Source organism: Homalodisca vitripennis, chromosome 7 (genome assembly GCF_021130785.1).
Source record: "Homalodisca vitripennis isolate AUS2020 chromosome 7, UT_GWSS_2.1, whole genome shotgun sequence".
In the NCBI taxonomy this organism is placed as follows: domain Eukaryota; kingdom Metazoa; phylum Arthropoda; class Insecta; order Hemiptera; family Cicadellidae; genus Homalodisca; species Homalodisca vitripennis.
This window is the reverse complement of record NC_060213.1, coordinates 139,260,933-139,284,690: the sequence shown is the minus strand read 5'-3', so window position 1 is coordinate 139,284,690 and position 23,758 is coordinate 139,260,933. Positions and strand designations below refer to the sequence as shown.

Here is a 23,758-nt window from a genome sequence, read left to right as displayed (position 1 = left end):
ATACATGCCGGCATTACGGATCACTCTATGGTTCAGGTTAGCGTGGCGGTTGCGGTTGTTGGGCGGCGGGGGGGGAGGGGGCAGAGCCGGTCTCGCCCTCCACCACCTCCCGCGGCCCGGACACGTATATGCTACGCTCTCCTCAAGCAGATGTTAAATAATGCCGACTGGTCGGATGTATACAAACATTCTGATGTGTCGGCTGCTTTTGACTCTTTCCTTTCTATATTTCAACAATTGTTAAATCAATCAACTTTTATCGTCGAGAACTCTTTTCAGTATAAGAAAAAATTAAACCCTGGATAAATAATGCGATTTGTTCGAGGATTAAGAGAAGAAACTTACTCTTCAGTCATGTTAAAAAGCATCCTTACAACGAGAGCCTAAAAAATTATTACCTAACATTCAGGAATAAATTACGGAACGATATAAAATTATTAAAAGATCGTTTCTATAGAGGACAAATTTAATAAGTGTGAAGGAAATTCTAAAGCAACATGGAGAGTAATAAATGAAGTAACAGGACAAAATAAAGCAAATAGAAGTCAGATAAGGCTAGAAATAGGCGATATGACAGTTTTCTGATTCACACATTATATCAAATCGATTCAATGAGTATTTCTTAGATGTAGTGAATAATTTAGATTTGAACAAAAATGTGAATGATAATTTCTTGTCTATGCACTATAACAATTATTTTCCATGTAGAATGGAAGTTCATTCGATTTTTATTGAAACCAGTTTTAGCTGAAGAGTTTGCTGTGTGTTATAAAATCTCTAAAGAATAACACTGCGCCTGCCAGGTATTGATGGAATAAGCACTTGTACACTAAAGGAAGTTTCTGAAAATATTTTAGATGTTTTTTCTGTATATAATTAATCTTAGCTTCCAAACGGGCATTTTTCCAACTAAATTAAAAAATGCTGTTGTCATACCAATTTTTAAGAGTGGTTTCCAGTTTTATTATGCAGTAATTATCGTCCGATATCATTGCTTTCTTGTTTCTCTAAGGTTATTGAGAAGGTAATGAAGCATAAGCTTATGAAGTTCTTAAGTAAAACAAATTTTTTTAGTACCAAACAGTTTGGATTTAGATCCGGACTAAACACTGAACATGCCTTATTAAACTTTATGACCAATGTTTATGATGGAATTAATGACGGAAAAAAATGTTAGTGGCCTATTTTTTAGATATCAAAAAAGCCTTTGATACAGTTGACCATAATATTCTTTTGGAAAAAGCTTTATCGGTGTGGCATTCGGGGAGTTGTATATGATATGGTTTCAGAGTTACTTGCTGAAGAGAAAACAATGTGTCAAAATTAATGCTGTATGTAGTGACATGGGCGTAATTAAAAATGGTGTACCACAAGGATCAGTTCTTGGAGCTATTTTATTCATAATATATATAAATGATTTTTGTAATGCTCGCTTTCATGGTACTTTAAACATCTTTTGCGGATGATACTGCCTTGTGCTATGCCAGCAAGGATTTGGACTCAGTACGAGTAGCAATGGAGTCGTGACCTTGATGCGATACAGTGGTGGTTCACTGTGAATCATATGCAACTGAGCGTTGAAAAAACAAAATACATAAATTTTTCTTTAAAAAAAGAAGTAAATTTTTCAGTACCGATTTTATATAGGTGTGCAGATTGTATTAGTCAACAAATTCATTGTAAAAAAAGTAAATGTTCTGTTTTGGGTAAAACCAGTGAAATAAAGTATTTAGGTGTATATGTTGATAGTGAAATGAATTGGAAGATACATATAAGTAAATTAAATAGTAAAAATAAATAAAATCCTAAGGTTTTTCTATTTTTTAAAAAGTATGTGTAGTGAGAGAGTTTTGCGTACAGTTTATTTTTCAATGGTGCAGAGCAGAATAGAGTATGGAATAGTATTTTGGGGCAATTTCTTACTTGAACTCAATATATCTACGGCAGAAGCATTTGGTAAGAATAATCTCGAATAAAACTAAATATGAACCTTCTCGTCCATTGTTCTTTAGACCTAAAAATTTTTCCTCTGAGATATTTATATGTATTCAAAGTATTAAAACTTTTTTACTGTAGAAGTGGAAATATTCCAGCCAATGTAAATACCTATAAAATTGAGATTAAGAAATGCAGATAAATTTTACAATACCTAAGCCAACAATATCTTTTTACACTAGAACATATAATTTTATCGCACCAAAGATTTTTAACCAAATACCTGATTATATTAAATATTCATACAAACAAAAATATTTTTTTGAATAGACTAAAATCATGGCTCTTTCATTTGGAAGATATTGAGTTTTTGTTTAATATTATACAATAGCTTACTTATTCAGATGATCAGTGTTTATCAGTAAATGTATGGTTAATATTTGTATGTAAATATTTATTTATTGTTAATACAGTTGTGAAGTCAATATTTTTGTTTTTATTATGTATCTGTAGTCTATGTTCTGCTTCCTTGTGGATGGTGGTACGGGAAGTCAGGTGTTGTTATTTTCTCTTGTTGCAAGTTGCATTTGTTTATTTTGTTAACTGTGGATAAATTTTTTGCTAAGGCACAACATGTTTGTTTTTTTGAGACCATCTTTGTCAATTTTCTTAAAAAATAATTTTTTCTGAGTGCTATTGTTTTTTTGTAAGTACTGTAAAGGAACCTCTGAACAGGCTTGCCTTAGAGGCCCTAGATTTTTCTTAAATTTCCTTCTTGTGTCAATATTTACCTACTGTAATATGTACATACTGTATTGTAATAGTTAAGGCTGTTTTCAATGCAAAACTACTAAGTTAAGTAATAAAATAATGGTCAGCCTGACAAGAGAATTATTAAATATTGAGATAAAAGTGTACATTTTGTTAACTGTTGAAATTTAAGAAAATAAAATTCTTTATTCTTTATATGTTACATATAGTCATCAATAAAAAATATTTTTTACCAAAGAGTGTATTGATAGCGTCACTATAATATGACTGGTTTGCTGGGTATGATTGCATAGACTAGTATAGCGTAGTTATCTGTGCTGATGGCCGAGGGGTCTAAGACGTTGGACTTTGAGTCTGAGTTAGAGATAGCGCAGGTTCGAATCCTGTCTGTGACCCATGCACTTTTTATCAGATCGACTCTCCCCCTTATTCTGTTTGATAAGATCCTCGCACACGCCAGTGGCCCAAGAGGACGGGCAGAATAAGGCATAAAAGGGGATCGGCTTCTCCTTTAAAAAAAATCTGTGGACTCCCTCAAGGATCCATACTGGGACCAATTCTCTTCTAGTTGTAATCCATTGTTTATGTTGTAGTCAGGTGTGCTGTCTGCGGAGGATAAAGTCCAGCTAATCAAGCCCACTCTGGATGACCTGATAGCTCAGAGGTTACCCTCCGGGAATTTCCCTTCATCCCAGGGCAGTCGCAGTGATCGGCTGGTGCAGTGGTGCCATGGAGCTCCAGGCTTTGCTGAATTGTTAGCCACAGCTTATAAGGTCAGTTGTAGACTGCTGGAAATAAGTTAGTGAGTTATGTTTTATTTGTACAAGGTTAACTCTACAGTTTTATTACGTTAGAATTAGGTCGTTGACTATACATTTTGTCTCCAATTGCCTCCTTATTGTGGAAATTGTGAGTCCTACATTTGATTCCATCTAGACCTCTGGAGAAGGTCTATATAGAAGAAATAGGAACATCCTTCCTCTTCTTGTCATAAAAGTAGCTATTTTGTGTGGAGCCAATTGTGTAAATGTTCATAATGAATGTAATTTTTAGGACTGAATATTCTTTCAATTACATGGTGCTCTCTGGTATAAACTTATACTTGAGAAGAGTGCCTATCAACTTATGTTTACCATCACTAAGCTCAGGGTGATTTGTAGGAGGGGGAGTAAAATATTACCAGACTTTTGTTTTTAAGACTCCATGGGTGAATTAATGGCACAATGTCTTATACATCCTTTGTTGACAATACATTGAGGTTCTCAGTGAATAGTAAAAAATCCAAAAACTGAATAAATGCTAGCTCTCAATGTGGGCCATGTTTTGTTAAGTAAATCTGCTCTAAATCAGTTATTTATTATTCGATTTAAATAATTTTGGGGTCATTGGATTTATGATAAAATCTTCTAAAAACTGCCATTCTTCTAATTCTAGTGAAAAATGTCTGGTTATTAAGATATTTAAATTTTTAAAGTTAATGGCTGCCATTTTGAAAATGCTAAAAATAATTTCATGATCTTTTTTCAGTAACTGACCTTGTTATCATTAACATTTGAGCTACATTTGTTATAATTTAATTTATTAGTTTTGAGATAATTTTTATTATATATATATATTTTAAAAAAAAATATCATCGGAGACCCATGTTCATACCCCTGAGCAATAACGAGGAGGGTGAAAGCGCCGTAAGTTTCTACTTAGACTTAAGTAAGGCCTTTGATTGCTTGGATCATGCAATGATACTGACTAAGCTTGAGTACTTGGGCTTTAGGAGCACTGCTTTGTCATGGTTTGCAAACTATTTGAAGGATCGAGACCAACTGGTTGAACTTAAGCAGAGCATGAAAGGAATAAAAGTCTTGTATAGATCCAATAGACTCCCTGTAAAGAGAGGTGTACCACAGGGTTCTGTCCTAGGGCCTGTTCTGTTTGTCCTCTTTACATCTGACTTTCCAGGATACATGGAACCCTACAGTAACACCATAATGTATGCCGATGACACGGTTCTTTTGATTTCTGGAAAGAATAGAGAGGCACTTGAAGTACAGTCATACATTCAAATCAAATCATCTTTTATTGCATTTTCTTTACAATTCAACATTGCATCGCAATCGTCAAGAAACCCCTTATAATTATAGTTATAAGCAACCCCTTATACATTCACACACACAGTCAAACTTACATCTTCATACATTCTCTCAAACACATTCTCACTGACCTCAGATCCTATGCTCTCATAAATCCCAGCGGCTCATCATGAATTCATCGACAGAGTAAAACGCTCTAGACACCAGTAGGCGTCTTAGACGAGTTTTAAATTGATTTTGATTGTTGGAATTGTTTATACTTTCAGGGAGCCTATTGATCAGTTTGACACCAACTTCTTGAGGTAGATGTTGCGACAACGCCAGTCTGTGATGCTGAGTTCGATAGTTGTCCCTGCCTCTTGTTTCATATTGGTGAACGTCCCTGCCACGAATCAGAGTACACCTTGATCTGCAGTACATAATCACCTCAAAAATGTAGAGGCAGGACAAAGTCATAAATCCAAGCTCCCTAAAAGATTCCCTACACGACTCTCTGAAACTCAACTTTTGTATGATTCTGACAGCCTTTTTTTGAAGTCTGAATACTCGTTCCAATCTATTTTTGGCACAGCCTCCCCAAAGTCTTACTCCATACGCAAAGTGTGGATGGATAAGGCCATAGTAGGCCATTTTTAAAACTTTGGGGGAACATAACTTTGCTAGGTTGCGCAAGGCATATATACCTGCGGAAACTCTAGCACATATGTGGTCGATGTGGTCGTCCCAGGTCAGCCCTCTGTCAAGGAACATTCCCAGAAACTTTGTAGAGTATGTTTCCTCTAAAAGGATATTATCTACAAATACAGCTGGCCCATCCGAACGTGTATTCTGCCGAATGCAGAAATGTACAAAATTTGATTTGGTTTGATTTGTTTTCAAGTTCATTTCAGAAAAGAATTGAATACATGAATTCACTTCAACAAACGTTGTGATTTCCAGTTCTTGCAGTGTTTTGCTTTTAAAACAGAGAGTCGTGTCATCAGCATATTGAACTAGTTTCCCATGTTGGATCACCGAGTTCAATCTACTGACATAAATCAGGAATAAAAGAGGCCCAAGGATAGATCCCTGAGGGACACCATGAGGCATTTTGATTTTGTTAGATGTGACGTTCGAAATCTCCACGCTCTGATCCCGCTCCCTTAGGTAAGAAGCAAGCCACAGCTGCGGGAGTCCCCGAACGCCACATTTCTCCAACTGGTGCAGCAGTGTCTCATGATGCACACAGTCAAATGCCTTGGACAGGTCAAGAAATATGCTAAGCACATGTTCTCGCCGTTCCAATCCATCGACAACATTTTCCAAAAGGTTGTTCACAGCGTCAATTGTGGATTTGTTTTTTCTGAATCCAAATTGCTCTGGATTCAGAATCCGCTTGTTTTCTAGAAAGCTTTCAAGTCTTTCATAGAAAATTTTTTCAAAAATTTTGCTGAACACCGGAAGAATTGATATGGGCCGATAATTGCTTGGAATGTAAGGATCGTCCTTCTTGAAAATTGGAATGACTTTGGCTGTCTTCAAAAGAGAAGGAAAAGTTCCAGATTCGAATGAGGAATTTATCAGTTTTGTGAGTGGTCCTAATAAGTGCCTGAGGCACCGTTTAAGTAACCAAACTGACATCCCATTTGCGTCACCTGTTTTCTTCGAATTCAGTCCCTGTATGACACGTGCTATCTCATCCCCACACACAGGAGGCAGAGCCATGGACGCAACCGGCTCCGGAACACGCCTTCCACAAGATTGAGTTTCCGTGAATGACGGATTCATTGAGGCAACAGAAGAAAAATATTTATTGAATTCATTTGCCACTAGTAATTGATCTTCAACAATTGTGTCATCAACTTTGATCACAAATGATCTGGAACCCTTGTCCTTACTCGTATCTCGAGAAGAATCATTAATAATTTTCCAAGCTGTCCTTGAAAAATTTTCACATTCACCCAAGGCTCTATTGATGTCATAGGCTTTAGCCGCTCGTATGACTTTCTTGTAGATCCTCCGGTATGTTCTAAAAAATTGTTTAAAACGTTCATTTTCAGATTCAATAAAGATTTTGTGAAAGAATTTTAGTTTTTCTCGAGATATGAGAATGCCCTTGGTCAACCATGAAATTTTCTGAGGTTTGGTATTGATTTTTGTTTTTTTAAAAGGACACGCAACATCTAGATAGTAATTGAAAGCATCACTAAATGCCCGATACATGTCATTGACGTTTTGAAAGTTATTTAAAAAGTTCCAAGACTCATTTTTTAAAAGTTTGTTCAGATGGCAAATGTTTTGAAAATTACAAACTCGTGAAATTTTGAATTTTGAGTTTGTAGTTTGCATCCATGAACCACTATCTCCTGCGCAAAATGGTCAAAGACCGCCGTATTCAAAACAGAGACTGTGGTGTCAGAAATGTTGGTAATGACGTTGTCGATGGCAGTACTCGACGTCGCGGTCACTCGTGTTGGTGTATTCACGGACCAATTTAAGTTAAAAGATCTTAGAACATCGTGAAGCCGCTGGGTAAGATCATTTTAACATTGCATTGAATGTTGCTGTTGAGTACTGTGCAGTGAACGACCTTGTTTTTAACGAATCAAAGACGAAAACAATGACTCTTGGCAGCTTGAAAGAACAATTGCCAGGATTCCCCAACCTTGACTCTGTAAATTCAGTGGAGCATCTTGGTGTTGTGGTTGACAACAGAATATCGTGGATGGACCATGTTGATAAACTGTGCAGCAGACTGAGTAGTGCCATCTTTGCAGTTAGAAGAATCAAGCATGTCGGCACAGAGGATACAGTGAGAATAGCTTACAACTCTCTGTTCGAGTCCTATCTCAGATATGGCATTGTCTTGTGGGGCGCTACGGCGAGTGGCAACCTGGAGCGTGTTCTCATCATTCAAAAAAAGGTTATAAGAATACTGGCTGATCTTGACTGGAGAGACAGCTGCAGGTGTGCTTTTAAAGAAATGGAAATATTGACAGTCACTAATATCTACCTGCTGGAAGTGATCTACCTGGCATTCTCAAGACAACTGCAGCGCCACATGGATACTCACACCTACCAAACCAGGAATGCCACAGACTTTGCTCTGCCGATTCACCACAGTAGTCGCTTTCAATCAAAGCCTTCATATGCTGGAGCCAAGTTTTTCAACATCCTTCCTGACACAATCAAGAGAGCTGACCCAATTATCTTAAAGAAAAAACTTCAAGCTTGGTTGCTCCAACGACCGTTCTACACCATAAATGAATTTCTGGACTGGCCAAATTTTACTATGTAAAGCAAGTTCTGGACTGAAATTACCATAACAAATGTATTGTACTAAGTGACACCATTTTCAATCTTGAAGATTGTAAAATAAAGATACTCTCTCTCTCTCTCTCTCTCTAACGTGGTATACCTTTGTCCAGAGAGTTATGGTACACCCTATATATATACTCATCACATTGAATACTCAGTAATCAAAATGCTAAATTCCTAAGTTTTTATTTTGAAAGCACTTTCTTCAACTCAGGACACCAAGAGGTTTGTTACCAGTTTATTATGGACTAATTTCTTAGCTATGGTGTAGAAATCTTTGGATACGAATATAAGAGAATAGAAGAGAATAGACGTGGTCTTTAAACGTCAAAAAAGGGCTGCTCAAGAAACATTTCATCCTCCACACAGGTGCTCTTATAAGTCATATTTCCACGAAAACAGCTTAACCCATTGGGGAACTTGCCCAAGGTGCACTCTTTTTAGACACTAACGATCACGTATTTGTTTGTTTTTGCGTTAGATAGCAGTTTTGTGCCCTCGTGCATGTTTATAAGCAACCATTCCGTTTCGATTTGTTATATTTGCACACTGGAACCACAACTAATGCTTGTTTTGTTATAGTTTACATTTTGCCATATGCTCAATTTTTGTCACTTCAATGTTCTGCTTACGTTCTATGTATTGTATTCTCAAGACAAATTTGCACACTTCAGAAGGAGACAGATACTTGGACAATGATATATTGAGATATCATAAATACTCAAAGACCAACACAAAAGTGAATTATAAAAAGTAAACGAATGGTCATGGTATGTAATGTAAAATTATTTAATCAGAAAAAAACAAAACATAAACAAAAAAGTAATAAAATATTGACACCTGTGTCGTTCTAAAACATTTTTAAATATATAAAAAAAATTAAATAAAAAATTATTTGGAGAAAGCAACAAACACTACTGTAGAACAACCAAATATACTAAAATGTGCTGAAAAGGTGAATAACTTATGTGTTTGAATGGCATTTAAAAGTTGTTTAAAATTTGTTGTCCCAATATTGTTAGTCTTATAGCATCTTATAGTCATCTAGGAATCTGTAGATGAAGACTTTCATTTTTATCACTTAAAACTTAAAGTTGACTTCTAAATAAATCTGTATGTAAAAGATTTATACATTTACTATGTCAAAACTAACTTAAAAGTGTAACTGACAAATATATGACACTATTATGTGGCTTTTGCTGCTGTTTAAATAAATAATTTTTGTTTTTCTTTCTTAGGTGTTAAAAAAATGTACAACATATGATCTGGTGTCTAACTGAAGTACTTTCATTCTTCTAAGACATATTCGTCAAATTATGGTTAGGTAAAAACTATTAAGTTAAAACTATTACTTGAATGTTGTGACTGAATTGAGTTGCGTGAGCAGGAGTTTGGTGAGGAACGCTACCGCACTGTGGCACTGGAGAGTGGTGAGGTTGTATGGCAGAGAGGACTGTGTACCAAAGGCTACAGCATCTGTCACGGTGTCTCCGGCAATGCCTACACCTTCTTGCAGCTGTACCAGATGACTGGGGTCAGTGGTAACCATAGAATCATTGCTTGTAATATTTATTCACTTAATGTTTTACTTTTGGAATCTGCTAGAGAACATTTGTGTGAAATACCGGCACATTTAGTAAATTCGTCATTTATATTTGGCATCTTCCCTGATAAATTAAAAGTAGCCCAAATTCTTCTAATATAAAAAGGATGACAAAAAAATGTCAAATTACAGTCCTGTATCTCTAATTCCTTCAACATAAAAGATTTATGAAATAGTCGTTCACTCTCAGCTTATGGCATTTTTAGAGGAACATAATCTATTAGACGATAACCAGCATGGATTTCGTACTGGTATATCAACAATAAGTGCAGCAGTAGAATATTTAGAGTCGATAATAGATTCTGTTGATAAAGGGAAACATGCGCTAGGTATTTTTATGGACCTTTCAAAAGCTTTTAATAGCGTAGACAACTCAATTTTAATTAAGAAATTAAATTGTTTAGGAATAAATTCAAAACATTTAAAATGGTTTCAATCTTGCCTTACTAATAGATTTCAATATGTAGAAATTCCTTCGATGTTCTTACAAAATAAAATCTCTAGAGAATCCTCCGAACTTAAAACTGTAGTTTTTGGAGTTCCACAATGATCAATTTTAGGACCATTGCTATTCTTGTGTTATTTTAAAGATTTGCAATTTAGTTTAAAACACATTCCCCAGGAAAATATTTGTTTATATGCAGATAATGCAAATCTTAAACTATCATCTAATTCAGTAGATGAGATAGGCTTTCATATTTGGAATTTAATAACATTAATTTTGTTTTAAATGAAAATAAATTAATATTAAATATAAATAAAACAAATTACACATCCTTTAAAACCCAGAAAAAAAGGAAATAATTGAGCCAATGATCATAGTAAATAACCAACTAGCAACAAAAAAAATCCAGTAAATTCGTAGGTCTGACTATTGATGAAAATCTCAATTGGGATCAACACATAGAATTGTTGATTACAAAATTAAACTCAAGAAATTATGCTTTGACGAAGATGTCTTTTATCTGTAGAACTGATACATTGATAACAATCTATTTGTCTTATATACATTCTTATATTGCATTTGGCCTCGGTTTGTATGGTGCTAATAAAAAATCAAATCTTGATGAAATCCTCCGGATGCAGAAAAAATCTCTGAGAATTATGTAAAAATAAATGATTCTGTAAAAGAATATTTAAGGAATTGAAAATTGTAACTGTCTACGGTCAATATATAATGGATACAATTATGTGTTCTAAAATTAAATACTGGTATGACCAAAGTAATTCATTTATATAATACACGTAATAAAAATGATATTTTAATACCTCGCCATAGGCTAAATTTTTTCACAAAAAAACCAACTTCTTGTTCCATATAATGGATCCCAATTTCTTACGTCCATTCCACTTGCTATCAAACAAGAAACAAAAAAAATAAAATATTTAAAAGAAAACTTAAAGGTTACTTGATGGACAAGGATTTATATTCATTACATGAATATTTTGATTTGCAAATCAGGTAGTTTTATTTTTGTTTTATTGTAGCCTTATTTTATATTAGTGTATTTAGTTGGTTTAAATTGACACTATTCAAATGTTACAGCATTGTAACTAAAATGAATAAAGATTTTTTGACTTTGACTTTTACAAAATAATAGATTTACTAGAGCAGCATAATTTACTATGTAAGTGTCAATATGGCTTGCTCAGTGTCAGAATACTATTAGCTTTGTATAGAGTTGGCGTTCTTCCTTATTGCTTTGGCTGGTAGATTACTCCTATGCTGACACCTTTCATATAAATATTTTTTTCAAACCAATACTTTTGAAAAACAAAATATGAAGTTTCCGATTCTTACTGAAGTTGACGGAATTAACATTATGTACTGTACAAAAAAGATAGTACATTTTATTTTGAGTTAAAACTGAAATAAACTAAGGGTTAACAAGTATCTTGCTCGTGATAGAAAAAATAACAAACTTGCACATACATAATGATTTATGTTCCTAATTTTTCAAGTCACAACTGAGAAAAATTTCAGAGATTTTTCTGATTGAATTTTTTTTACTGGCTTCCAGGGCTGGACTGTACAATGTAAACCATTTTGTACTGATCTAAATACATTAATTCATCACTTATTCGTAACTTCTGTTTTACCAAGTTTGAACTCCACAGCCCTCATTACCCTAGCAATCTTGTAGTTATGGAGTTTGGTATTGTTTAATGTAAATGTTTTTAAATATCTACTATCATAATTTAGTAAATCTTATATGTCCCAACATGTGTTTCAATTTGAAGACAAATATTACAAACAGTTTGATGGTACAGCCATGGAAAATCCACTTTCGTGTTTTATCGCAAACATACAGTAAGTTTGAAACCCATGCAAAAGAAACAATGGATTATTTTCCTAGAATCTGAAAGCGATACATTGATGATGTTCTTGCTGTTTTTAACAAGAAACAAAATCTTCAAAATATTATTAATTCTTTTAACTCTGTTTACCCTTCTATCAAATTCACTCATAAAATAGAAAATGACAATCAACTCCCTTTTCTCAATTATCGATTATGAAAAATACGACTGGCCATTTTTAATTTGATATATACAGAAAATCAACACAAAATGACAGATTCATCCCATTTGATTCATTTCATCCCCCTTCACAAAAAAGAGCAGCTTTTCACAATTTAATCCATCGGCTTTTACATACTCCATTATCAACAGAAAATTATAAAAAAGAAGTTAAGAAAGCTTGTACCTCACATATCTGCCATTATGGCCAAAACTAGACTCTACAGAAAAGCTCTGTAGGGATCTAAAAATTGAAAATGAAGGTCTTTGTTATCAATTACAAACTGTAGAGGACTAAGTTTACAGATCTCAACTCTAGTTATAGGAATAAATGTAACGAGTGTGATGCTATAGAAGATGACTGTGATCTTGAAATAAAAAGTCTCCAAAATAAACTAAGTCTTTGTAAGCAAGAAAATGTTATTTTACGAGACCAAGTGAATAGTGTAGAAACTGGCTGTATTTGTGGTACTAAGTCAAAGGAGTGTTCTGGGTCTGATGTCACTCACAACACAAACACTGTAATTTCGGAACTGGAGGTCAAGATTTCTGACAATTGGAGGCAGAACGTGGCGATTTCTGACCACCGTACAGGTGTTGGAAGCTAACATTAATTATTTAAATAGTGAAATTGTAAGACTGGAGGGGGAGGTGCTGTCGGGGGCGAGGTATGTTGGTTCTCCCGATCTTATGGCTGAAACTGTCTGAGTCTATGGATGGGGGGGAGATGGATGCCTTACTGCCCCGTCCCCTCTGTTTCTGGTGAAACCTCAACAGGTTCTGCTTGTTTAGAGCTTTCAAGTGGCGACAGCCTGAATTTTAAGAATGTTTTATTGATTGGAGATTCAATCATACGACATGCAGGTAAAAGTACTCAACAAAAAGGGGGTCATGTCGAGTGTTGTCCTGGGGCTAAAATTAATGATATCAAGCAGAACTTGTTGAAGCTAGTTAACAGGCAGTTCTCTGTTATTTATTTACATGTAGGCACAAAACAATCTTATACGAGGCTACAAGGATGAGGGGCCTGGCTACAATGGCGGCCATGGTAAACGTCAAGCACTTCACAGCATGGCGGATTTGCTGTACACTGTAAGGACTCAGTTTCCAAATTCCAAAGTTTTTGTAAACAGTGTACTGACTAGAACTGACATTTCATACAAGGCCCTTTTTCACTTTAATGAACAAATTGAGCTGATGTGTGGTAACTTTGGAGTCACTTATGTGGAGGCTAACTGCTCTGTAGGGAGGCGTGACCTGGCCCGAGACGGACGACACCTCAATAGGAGAGGTATAACTCATCTAGCTACGCTTTTTGAGTCTGTTTTCATTGCGGCATTGCAGGCAGACTGAGGGTTTTTGAAAAGGTGTTGACCCCTTGCACAGATTTTTTATGAGTGGTCCCCCCCGGGGGACTCTGCAGTGGCAGATCTTGGACACCTGGATAGCCCACCTGATACTGTAAAGATTCTTCATCAAAATGTTCAGGGTATAAATAACAAGATGATAATTTTCAACTTTTTATTGACGCCGAAAATGTAGATATAAATTTGTTTATCTGAACACCACCTGAGAGATTTTGAGTTTGAGGTTTTGTCACTGCATGGTTACACTGGTGTTACAGCTTTCTGTAGGAAAAATTTATCAAAAGGGAGGTGTTTGCATTTTTAGTAAACCTTCAATAAAACACAATGTTTTAGATGTCTCCCGATTTTGTCAGGAGGGTAGGTGTGAGCTTGCGGCAGCGATTTTTTTCAATTTAGACAGTTTCCTCTTCTTGTTGTTACCGCTTATAAGCCGAAACCTTTTTCAGCGTCAGTGCAAGAAACATGAGATGTTTTATGAATGTTTATCCGATTGCCTCCAAAAAAATTATAAATCCAGAAGTCAGAAGTTAGAACTGTTGTTGTGGGTGATTTCAATGTTAATCTCTCTGTTGCTGACATGAAAGTAGATAGTCTTCTATCCATGATGGCATCTCACGATTTAAGCAATAAAGTAAATTCATTTACGAGGGAATTTAAAAAACTCCCGGTCCCTAATCGATCACGTATATACTGATCTTTCTGAAGACATTTTCAGTTGCTCTGTCGTGATAAATGCACTGTCCGATCACCATGCACAAATCTCACATGTCAGGTATTTATCTAGTCCTGATTGCCCTAAGTTTATGCTTAAGCGATCATTTGTAGAAGATAATGTTCGTATTTTTAGACATCTTCTGGGTGGGGAAACATGGCATGATGTTTTGCGCAGGCTAGAACAATGGATGATAAGATGAGCTTGTTTATGTCCTCTATAGAGTTTTATTTCATTCAGGCTTTTCCTGAGAAAAGGGTTCGGATTCGTGGGCGTTCTCCAAATGCCAAAGTGTCTTTAACCCAGGAGCAAATTGAGCTACGTGATTTGGTTGCGCATTGGTATTATAAAAACTAAAGACCTGAGTTCTTCTGATGAGAGAAGAAAACAATACCTTTCTTTGAAGAGGCAATATAGGGCTAGTGTGAGGGAAGCTAAGTCATCTAAAGTTAAACATTTACTGCAGACTTCCTCAAATAAAGTTAAGACTGTGTGGGACATAGTGAACGAGCATAGAGGTAAGGCAAGAGTTTTGGCAGATATCCCTCGAACCATCAAGGATAGTAAAGGAGTCATTATTTAGGGATCCGAAGGACGTTTCTAACTTGTTCAATGATTTCTTCATTAATGTGTCGAATGCAAGTTCATCTTCCATATCGTTGTCTCTTCTTCAACAACAATCATGTGCAGGGGTGTCTTCATTTTTCTTTTCACCTGTTTCTGAAGTGGAAGTATCTGACATCATCAGATCTATAAAAGCAAAGGCTTCTTCTGGCTTCGACAATATATCATCGAAGCTTCTTAAATCATGTACGGAGTATTTTGTTAGGCCACTTGCTCATTTTGATAAATTTATCGTTTGAAAATGGCCTGTTTCCTGACATTTTAAAGTTGTCTATAGTGAAGCCGTTACATAAAAGGGGACTGGTTGAGAAACTTGATAATTTCAGGCCTATTTCGATTGGATCGACATTTTCTAAGGTGTTTGAGAAGGCAGTTTTGATAAGGTTAACGGCTTTCCTGGAGGAGTAATAAAGTTTATGTTTGACAAACAGTTTGGCTTTGTCAAGGGAGGCTCAACTGTGAAGGCAATGTTTGCTCTCTTGGATAAAGTTGTTAAAGCTCTTGATGAAGGACAGTTTTCTACTGGTATCTTTTTTGATTTGAGAAAAGCATTTGACATGGTTTTCGCATGAAGATGAACTTCTTTTGCAAAAGCTTGACAGAGTGGGTGTGCGTGGCTTGGCAAATCAATGGCTGTCATCTTTCTTGAGTCAGCGTAGACAAGTTGTGGAAAATTCCATACGTTGACGTAAATACTAGGAAAAGATGCTTTTCTGACGAGCAGATTGTCAAGACGGGTGTGCCACAGGGCTCCATACTTGGACCTTCCTCTTTATTTTGTATGTGAATGACCTCAGCAGTTGTGTTTCGAGGGGCTTGTTGTGTTTGTTTGCTGACGACACATCACTTGTAATTGATGAGTCTTGTCGTTTCAATATGGAGATAAATACGTTTGTTCAGTGTAATTCAATAGTCCAGTGGTTTCAGAGTAATGGTTTGGCCGTGAATACTGATAAAACTACATTGCTAGATTTTTCAATTTCATCAAGACGCAATGACTCTTTGAGTGTTTGGGTTGGCGATACAGAGGTTTGTTCTGAGCAAATGGTCAAGTTTTTAGGCCTAATTGTCGATAGGAATCTTAGCTTCTCCTTTCATGTAAATCATGTCGCACGTAAAGTCTGTGCTGGTTATTTTTGTTCTTCATAGACTTTCATCTTTCACGGGCACCGATGTGCTTCTAACTTCATATTTTGCATTAGTTTATCCCTACCTTTCATACGCTGTTGAAATTTGGGGTTTTGAAAATTGCAGAAACAAAACCATGTCTTTCTTTTGCAGAGAAAGCGGTGAGAGCTATTGCTGGCATCCGTCAATCAGAATCCTGCAAATCACACTTTAAGAACTTCAATCTGCTTACTTTTCCAAGTATATATATTTACCACACACATTGGTCTTTTTTAAGCAAAACCAGGGCAATTTTCGAGTCACTAATTCCGCAGTCCGGGACACTGTCCTCAGGAATAGCAACAAATTAAATATTCCCCCCCATGCAACCTCTTTTTTTCAAACATCACTGTTTTTATAAATGCCGTAATTTTTTATAATTCTCTTCCTGTGGACCTAAAGAATGTAAATGATGGTCTTTAGAGAAACACTGAAGGCTTTTTTAATAGAAAAAATGTTTCTACACCCTCAGTGAATTTATTGGAAATAAATAGTCTGTATGATGTAAAATTAATTAGTTTTAATAATTGATTAATTTATAATATATAAATATCAATAATTGATTAATAATAATTTTATAAATACAAAACTGTACATGTGTTTTTTTTTTTAATATTTATGACGCAATCCAATGCATGTTACATGTCTGATGGAAATAAAGGATATTTGATTTGATTTGATTTGATTAAGAAAATAAAGGAAATTGCGTTATTTAATGGCTAAAAAATTGACAATATGATAAAACAAAAAGAAAATTATTGAAACAAATTCTAGAACAACTCTCTATCAAATCAAATGTCAAGAACAACTCTCTATCAAATCAAATGTCAAGAACCTGAAAATGGATATATGTTTCCTACAACAATTTATCTACAGATATTATATTTTACTAAAAGTTAAAAAAAAACATGCCAATATTAATGTATCTACAAATTCCAAAATTAAATTAAAGAATACATGAGGAAATCCCAAGAATTGAAAACTAATTGAAAAAGAAAAATCTGGAATTTATCAAATTAATTGTAACAATTATGATTTAAAATACAGTAGTCAAACTAAAAGAATGTTGGAAAAGAGAACCAAGGAACATAGGGAATGTTTAAAATACCAACAAGAAGAAAGATTGGCCATGGCAAAACATGTACTTCAAACTGGACATTCTTTTTCAAATGCAAAATTATTAAAAGAAGTCCAAAATAAAAAAATCCTCAACGCCTATGAAACAATTTTTATAAAGAAGAACCAAAATAATCTAGTAAATAATGAACCTAGGCCTTTTCCAAATTCACTGTTACTTTGTTTGATCTAACTAAATATTAACTTTATTATATATATATATATATATATATATATATAAAATAAAAATATATATATTTTAAATAAAATGTACTAAAATTAAATATTTTAAAAATATATATATTTTTCTCTTTCAATTAGTTTTCAATTCTTGGGATTTCCTAATGTATTCTTTAATTTAATTTTGGAATTTGTAGATACATTAATATCGGCATGTTTTTTTTTTTTTAACTTTTAGTAATATCTGTAGATAAATTGTTGTAGGAAACATATATCCATTTTCAGGTTTATACAGGGTGTACATAAAGTCCTGCACGGGTATAATATTTTCTGAACGATAACAGATAAATCAACAAGATTTGGTACATCAACACTACACCTAAAAATCTACTTTTTGAAGGAACTATCAGTTTTCTATAATATCATGGGGACGTCCCGCAAGGAGTCAGAAGAAAATCTTAAATAGGAGCATAGGTCAATATGCACATCATTTTAAAGGGCTTATCTAGCAGAGTTTAATGCCGCAAACCGCACTCAAAAAGATTGATCTAGTACAAAATGGCGGCTGTTCAAAGGTTTTATTTTAAAAAGATGTTTACGTACCAAATGTTTTCAGAGTAAATGTTCGAATTGTTCACCTCCGGTTATTTGACAGTTGGAAAGACGCTCATAAAAACAGAATTTACCAGGGCAACTTGAGGAATCGTCTGACATTCTAGAAGAAAGAACTGGTATTCTTTATCTCAGTTCATTTAAATTTTGAGGCTTTGTGTTGTAGACGTTGTCCTTGAGGTAATCCCAAACAAAATAGTCTAATGGAGAAAGATCTGGTGAACGCGCTGGCCATTCTACAGTCCCCCGCCTTCTGATCCACCGTTGCAAAAAAAACAGTGTTTAAATAGGCTCTCACGTCGATGCCGTAGTGTGGGGCGCTCCGTCCTGTTGAAACCAGATATTCTGGAAATGTTCTCCAGAAACACTTCCTGTTTCCATAAAGCGTTGAAAGGTTCTCCCTACAGTTGTTCTAGAAATTGGCTGCGTCTCTTGAAAGTAGTCACTAAATAAATGACATGCTTCCTTGTGTGATCGTCTGTTGTTTCCCCAACCAACCAACATAAGCAGTGTTATACGTTCACGTTCGTCAAGCGACGTAGTGTAGTTGAAGAACTACAAGCAATACGACAAACTCTTTTGTACTAAAGCGCACTGATAGAAAGGTTGGACAGCACTACTAAAACAAGAAAACTAGAATAACCTACTATGAATAGACTGGCTAAAAGGAAAGTCCAAACTGCGACCCAAAGATAAGAGCTTTCTAATTGTTACTGTTATCAGGTTTTCCCAGTTATCAATAAAATATTACGACCAAATTCGTAACCCTTGAGGATAACTAACGTCATAATTCACTTCTGTACGACTGACAAGCATAATGTAGTATTTAGGTGCAGTATTCGTTTTGTTGCAGTTTTGCTTTACTGGGGTTATGGCTACTAATAAAATGAAACCAAGTAATACCTTTGAACAGCCGCCATTTTGTACTGGATCAATCCTTTTGAGTGCGGTTTGCGGCATTAAACTCTGCTAGATAAGCCCTTTAAAATGATGTGCATATTGACCTATGCTCCTATTTAAGATTTTCTTCTGACTCCTTGCGGGACGTCCCCATGATATTACAGAAAACTGATAGTTCCTTCAAAAAGTAGATTTTTAGGTGTAGTGTTGATGTACCAAATCTTGTTGATTTATCTGTTATCGTTCAGAAAATATTATACCCGTGCAGGACTTTATGTACACCCTGTATATATACATAGACATACTGTCCTCTCTTAGAATATTATCTCCTTGTATTATGTGGGTCTGATGGTATGCTTCTTGAGTACAAAAGGCCTCACAGAAATAAAAAGGTGTATTGTTAAGCCCCGTTTCCATTTAAACAAATTTGTATCGCAACACGTTGCGCAACATGTGCCTCCGAAACTTGTTTAAATGGAAACAGTCTGCAACATGTGCCGGGGACAAAATTGTTTCAGGCCATCGTGAAACAAAACATGTTGCGCAACTTGTATCACGAACTATTGGAAACAGGCTGCAACAATGTGCCGGGACTTGCGCATGCGCAGTACTGTTTAGTCGCTGTCAACCTAACCTGAACGTTAACCGACACGTGCTCCTTGTTCAAGTCGTAGACCTTTACATTTTTTTAGTTACGGTAGAATATATTATATTGTAATTATAAATAGAATAATTAATTATAATATTTATTGCGATGGAGTGGCCAAAGTGCAAAGTGGCAAAGTTAATTGAATTGTATGAGCAAGAGACAGTTCTTTGGAACATAAGAAATTCAAGTCACAAAAATTCCAACACCAGAACTGATGCACTTAAGAGAATTGCAGACGTTATGGAGAAACCTATTGAAGAAGTCGAGAAGAAGCTTCATTGTATAAGATCTCAGTATATGAGAGAAAAACAAAAATTGAGAAAAGTAAGAAAAGCGGAGCTGGCTGATTTGGAAACCCTGTGTAGGTACATCAGGGAACTGTAGCTATCACCTTTAGCTAAAAAAACGGAGGGTTGTCGCTAACATTTCTCCAGGAGTAATAGGTTTTCGATATTTAAAACTTTTCATGATTTTCGGTGCAACAAGATTAAGTAAATTTTCAAAATCAGAAGCTTTCCTTCTCAAAAAATTATAAAAACCGCTTTGCATACGTAAGTCTCTCATCAAAGAGTTATATGCTCCTTTCGTTTCTCTATTTGCTAAAAAGCTTCGAATCCACCATCTTGGATGTTTACGCTTTCTTTTTATAAGTTGGAAGTAAGCGCCTGCCATGACCACGAAAGCTGAGGTAGAAGCATTGCTCATATTCACTCGCAAAATTAGTAGTTAAGAACTTAGAAAACACTATACTGTATCTTTAATTCTCAACGCTGTACTGTTGAATTCTACGCTTACAAAATGTTGCAGATGTTTCAGGGAATTTAGCCGGTCAAATTTTATGTGCCACAAGTTGCGCAACATGTTTCAGCAACTTGTGTTAATGGAAACGCACCTTTAGGGTGTTTGTTTTAAATTTATAACTAATTCCAATAAGAACAGAGCTTCTAGATGTACTATCGTTTCAAAATTCATGACCCCAAGCTATACGTGGAGGTTGATTAAGTTTTTGTAACCATCTGATGATGAAATCTTTGTTCCGAAACGTGTCAGAACTATTTTCGTAAGCTATAGTTTCATAATTTTTAGTGTAATAATTTATCACTCGATACTGAGGAGCAGATTTAAAAATCCAGGATCTTATAAAGATTAAAATGTCTTGGTTACTTCTAAAATAGCGGAAATAAAAAATTGATTGATATGATCAAATTGGAACTGAGGAGCAGATTTAAAAATCCAGGATCTTATAAAGATTAAGATGTCTTGGTTACTTCTAAAATAGCGGAAATAAAAAATTGATTGATATGATCAAATTGGAAGGGACTTTGTTAAAGTTGCTCAATGATTTTCAGGACCCAAAGCACCTGTACCGAGCGGGCTGCTTCGCTGACTGGTGCCTCTCCCTCCCCAAACATCAGCAGCTGCAACCAGACAGACCTTTTTCGCTGTTTGAAGGTGAGTTGAAAGTAAAATGACATAGATTAGAAATAAACATCTCAGATTTTGCCACGATTTGATGTTTGATGTACTTAGGTTTTTGTACTTAATATTGAGTGTCCTTCATGGATGAATATCCTGGGAGCAATCCTGGATTTGTTTAAAAAACGTACCAATGGTGCTGGAAAAATGTTGATAAATATTTTATTTTGTTCTTAACCCTGTAACTGGTTTAAAGCCATTATTGGCAAAGTAACTATGTTGTATACAGGGTGTTTGAAAAGTATGGGTACGGCTTAATAATTTAAAAACCATAGGAGATGACATCTATAAACTTTGCACAGTGTCATATGGCTATGTAAACTATTTTTCCTTGCTATTACCATGACATGCCAACCATGGGGGGACGGCCCACAGAGGAAAACAAGGAAACCTTAAATTGAAGCATGGGTCGAGTGATACCTCATTTGAAAGAGCTCACTTAGTAGAGTTGAATGCCGCAAACCGCATCTCAAAAGGTTTATCCAATCAGAAATGGCGGGTTGTTTTAGGTACACATTGTGAAGTACATTATGCGCTGCCATTTCTGACTGGATCGTCGTATTCTGATGCGGTAGGCGGCATTTCACTCTACTACCCAATGTGTTTTCACTGACTTTTATTAATTAGCAAATTATGTCATAAATTTATAACACAATAAATAAAACTAAAAAACATTGGTATTTATTGTGTTATAAATTTATGACATAATTTGCTAATTAAAAAAAGTTAGTGAAAACACATCGGTTAGTAGAGTGAAACGCCGCCTACCGCATCAGAATACGACGATCCAGTCAGAAATGGCAGCGCATAATGTACTTCACAATGTGTACCTAAAACAACCCGCCATTTCTGATTGGATAAACCTTTTGAGATGCGGTTTGCGGCATTCAACTCTACTAAGTGAGCTCTTTCAAATGAGGTATCACTCGACCCATGCTTCAATTTAAGATTTCCATGTTTTCCTCTGTGGGCCGTCCCCCCATGGTTGGCATGTCATGGTAATAGCAAGAAAAAATAATTTACATAGTCATATGACACTGTGTAAAGTTTATAGATGTTATCTCCTATGGTTTTTAAAATATTAAGCCGTACCCATACTTTTCAAACACCCTGTATAAGCTCTCATAGCAAGTCTATTTTGCTCTTTGTAGACTAAACTGTAAGTCAATTGTATTGATAAAGATCTAAAGTTTCATATTATACCATAAACCATTCTATAGTTATGTTACACAGTTATAAATTCGGACCCTTACATTTTCGATTGCGATTTGTTTATGTAATTTCTGAACACGCAAAAATTACTATATGTTTGACAAAATTCCCTGTTAAGAGATTACGTTCTACACGATCTTGAGTGTCGGAACCAAGTGTTTTAAATTATTTTTACTTCCTTGTTGTCTTGGAAGTAGTAAAAATCATATCAAAGCAAATCCAAAAATCCCTGCTCTAAGCAATAGTATCCTCACTGACGATCAACTAGTAGAGAGGAACAACACATTGTGTGGTTGCCGTACTGATTTCTCAATTGCTATTATGTTTATTCAAATGATTTTTTTTTCTCAAAATAAATTAAATAAAAAAAATTGTACATTTTTTAAACTTCTATAAATATGCTCTCTATATAATTTTTTGATGAAAAATAATTGTTATCTAGAAAAGTTACCCTTTATTTCACAGTTTTCACTTTTACCTTTTAGAAAAATGTGAGATCTGCAATCTGATCTCTTCTTCAGGTAAATAACTAACCTAACACATAATTAGAAAATAGGTTAAAATATACAAATCATACTAGAGTGTGATGTGACATGCATAGGGTGAGGAATCAACCACCGTGTTGTGTGTCAACTTCACTAACTCTAAAACATGCACTTACAGATTCAATACCGAACACTAATTATTAAACTGAACTACAGAATACAAGTCACAACCTATTGTGACCTGTATTCTGTATTGTATTGAGACCTATCTGCATTTGCCGACCAACCACCTACGACTGACTAGAGGCCAATAGCAAATGGCAATCGTCACGGCAGAAACAAGATGGCGGCAGAAAAGAAGGAAACAGGAGTGGACTTTTTTTATTGTTGGTTCATGCTAGATAAAGATCTTAAAACCATACTTTGACTCTGCATTGGTTTATTTCAAATATCTCGAAATGTAGTGTTACTGATTTTTTTTTATCACTAAACGATTGCAAATGTCCGGAAAAATCCTGTTTCCTTCTTTAAAACCTTTGTGTAATTTGAATATTTTTACTACTCAGATTTTCTTCAGTGGTTCTTTGTTGTTCGAATTCTTTTGGTTTCACTGGATGAAGAAATAATTGTTTAGTGTAATCGAGAATATGCCAAGAAGTTCTGAGGAGATGCTATTTGGCTGATGTCCTGTTCCAGGATTGGCTGGCGTTGCGTACTTCCTCGTGGATGTCCAGGATCCCAGCAAGGCAGGGTTTCCTGCCTACAACCTACAACTGTGAACTAGGGCTCATGCCTTCCTACTGTTGCTCACATTTTAATCAATAACAATCAAATTATTGTTGTTTAATATTGTGCAAATTTGAATTGGCAATGCATATTTATTTAATGTTAAATTAGCACCATGAACATAATTAACGTTTAATTATGATCCTTGATCTTATAATTTAGAACAGTAAGTTTAATAAATTATAAGAATACATTAAACTATTTTCTTTGTGTCGGGCATCCCTTTACAGGTCAACGATGCGATGATTGGAGGGGTTTAATA

At 35.1% G+C, this 23,758-nt stretch overlaps 1 protein-coding gene across 3 annotated transcripts in view; it reads left to right on the top strand.

Annotated features, from left to right (window-relative positions):
• Positions 1 to 23,689, top strand: part of LOC124366413 (lanC-like protein 2) — a 46,499-nt gene extending 22,810 nt beyond the window's left edge. For all 3 annotated transcript variants that reach the window (XM_046822951.1, XM_046822950.1, XM_046822949.1), the window contains 4 exons: positions 3,300 to 3,479; positions 9,478 to 9,624; positions 20,887 to 20,989; positions 23,407 to 23,689. In XM_046822951.1, the coding sequence (XP_046678907.1) occupies positions 3,300 to 3,479; positions 9,478 to 9,624; positions 20,887 to 20,989; positions 23,407 to 23,489 (513 nt within the window). In that variant the 3' untranslated portion in view covers positions 23,490 to 23,689. The remainder of the gene's footprint in view (positions 1 to 3,299; positions 3,480 to 9,477; positions 9,625 to 20,886; positions 20,990 to 23,406) is intronic.
• Positions 23,690 to 23,758: the final 69 nt, after the last annotated feature.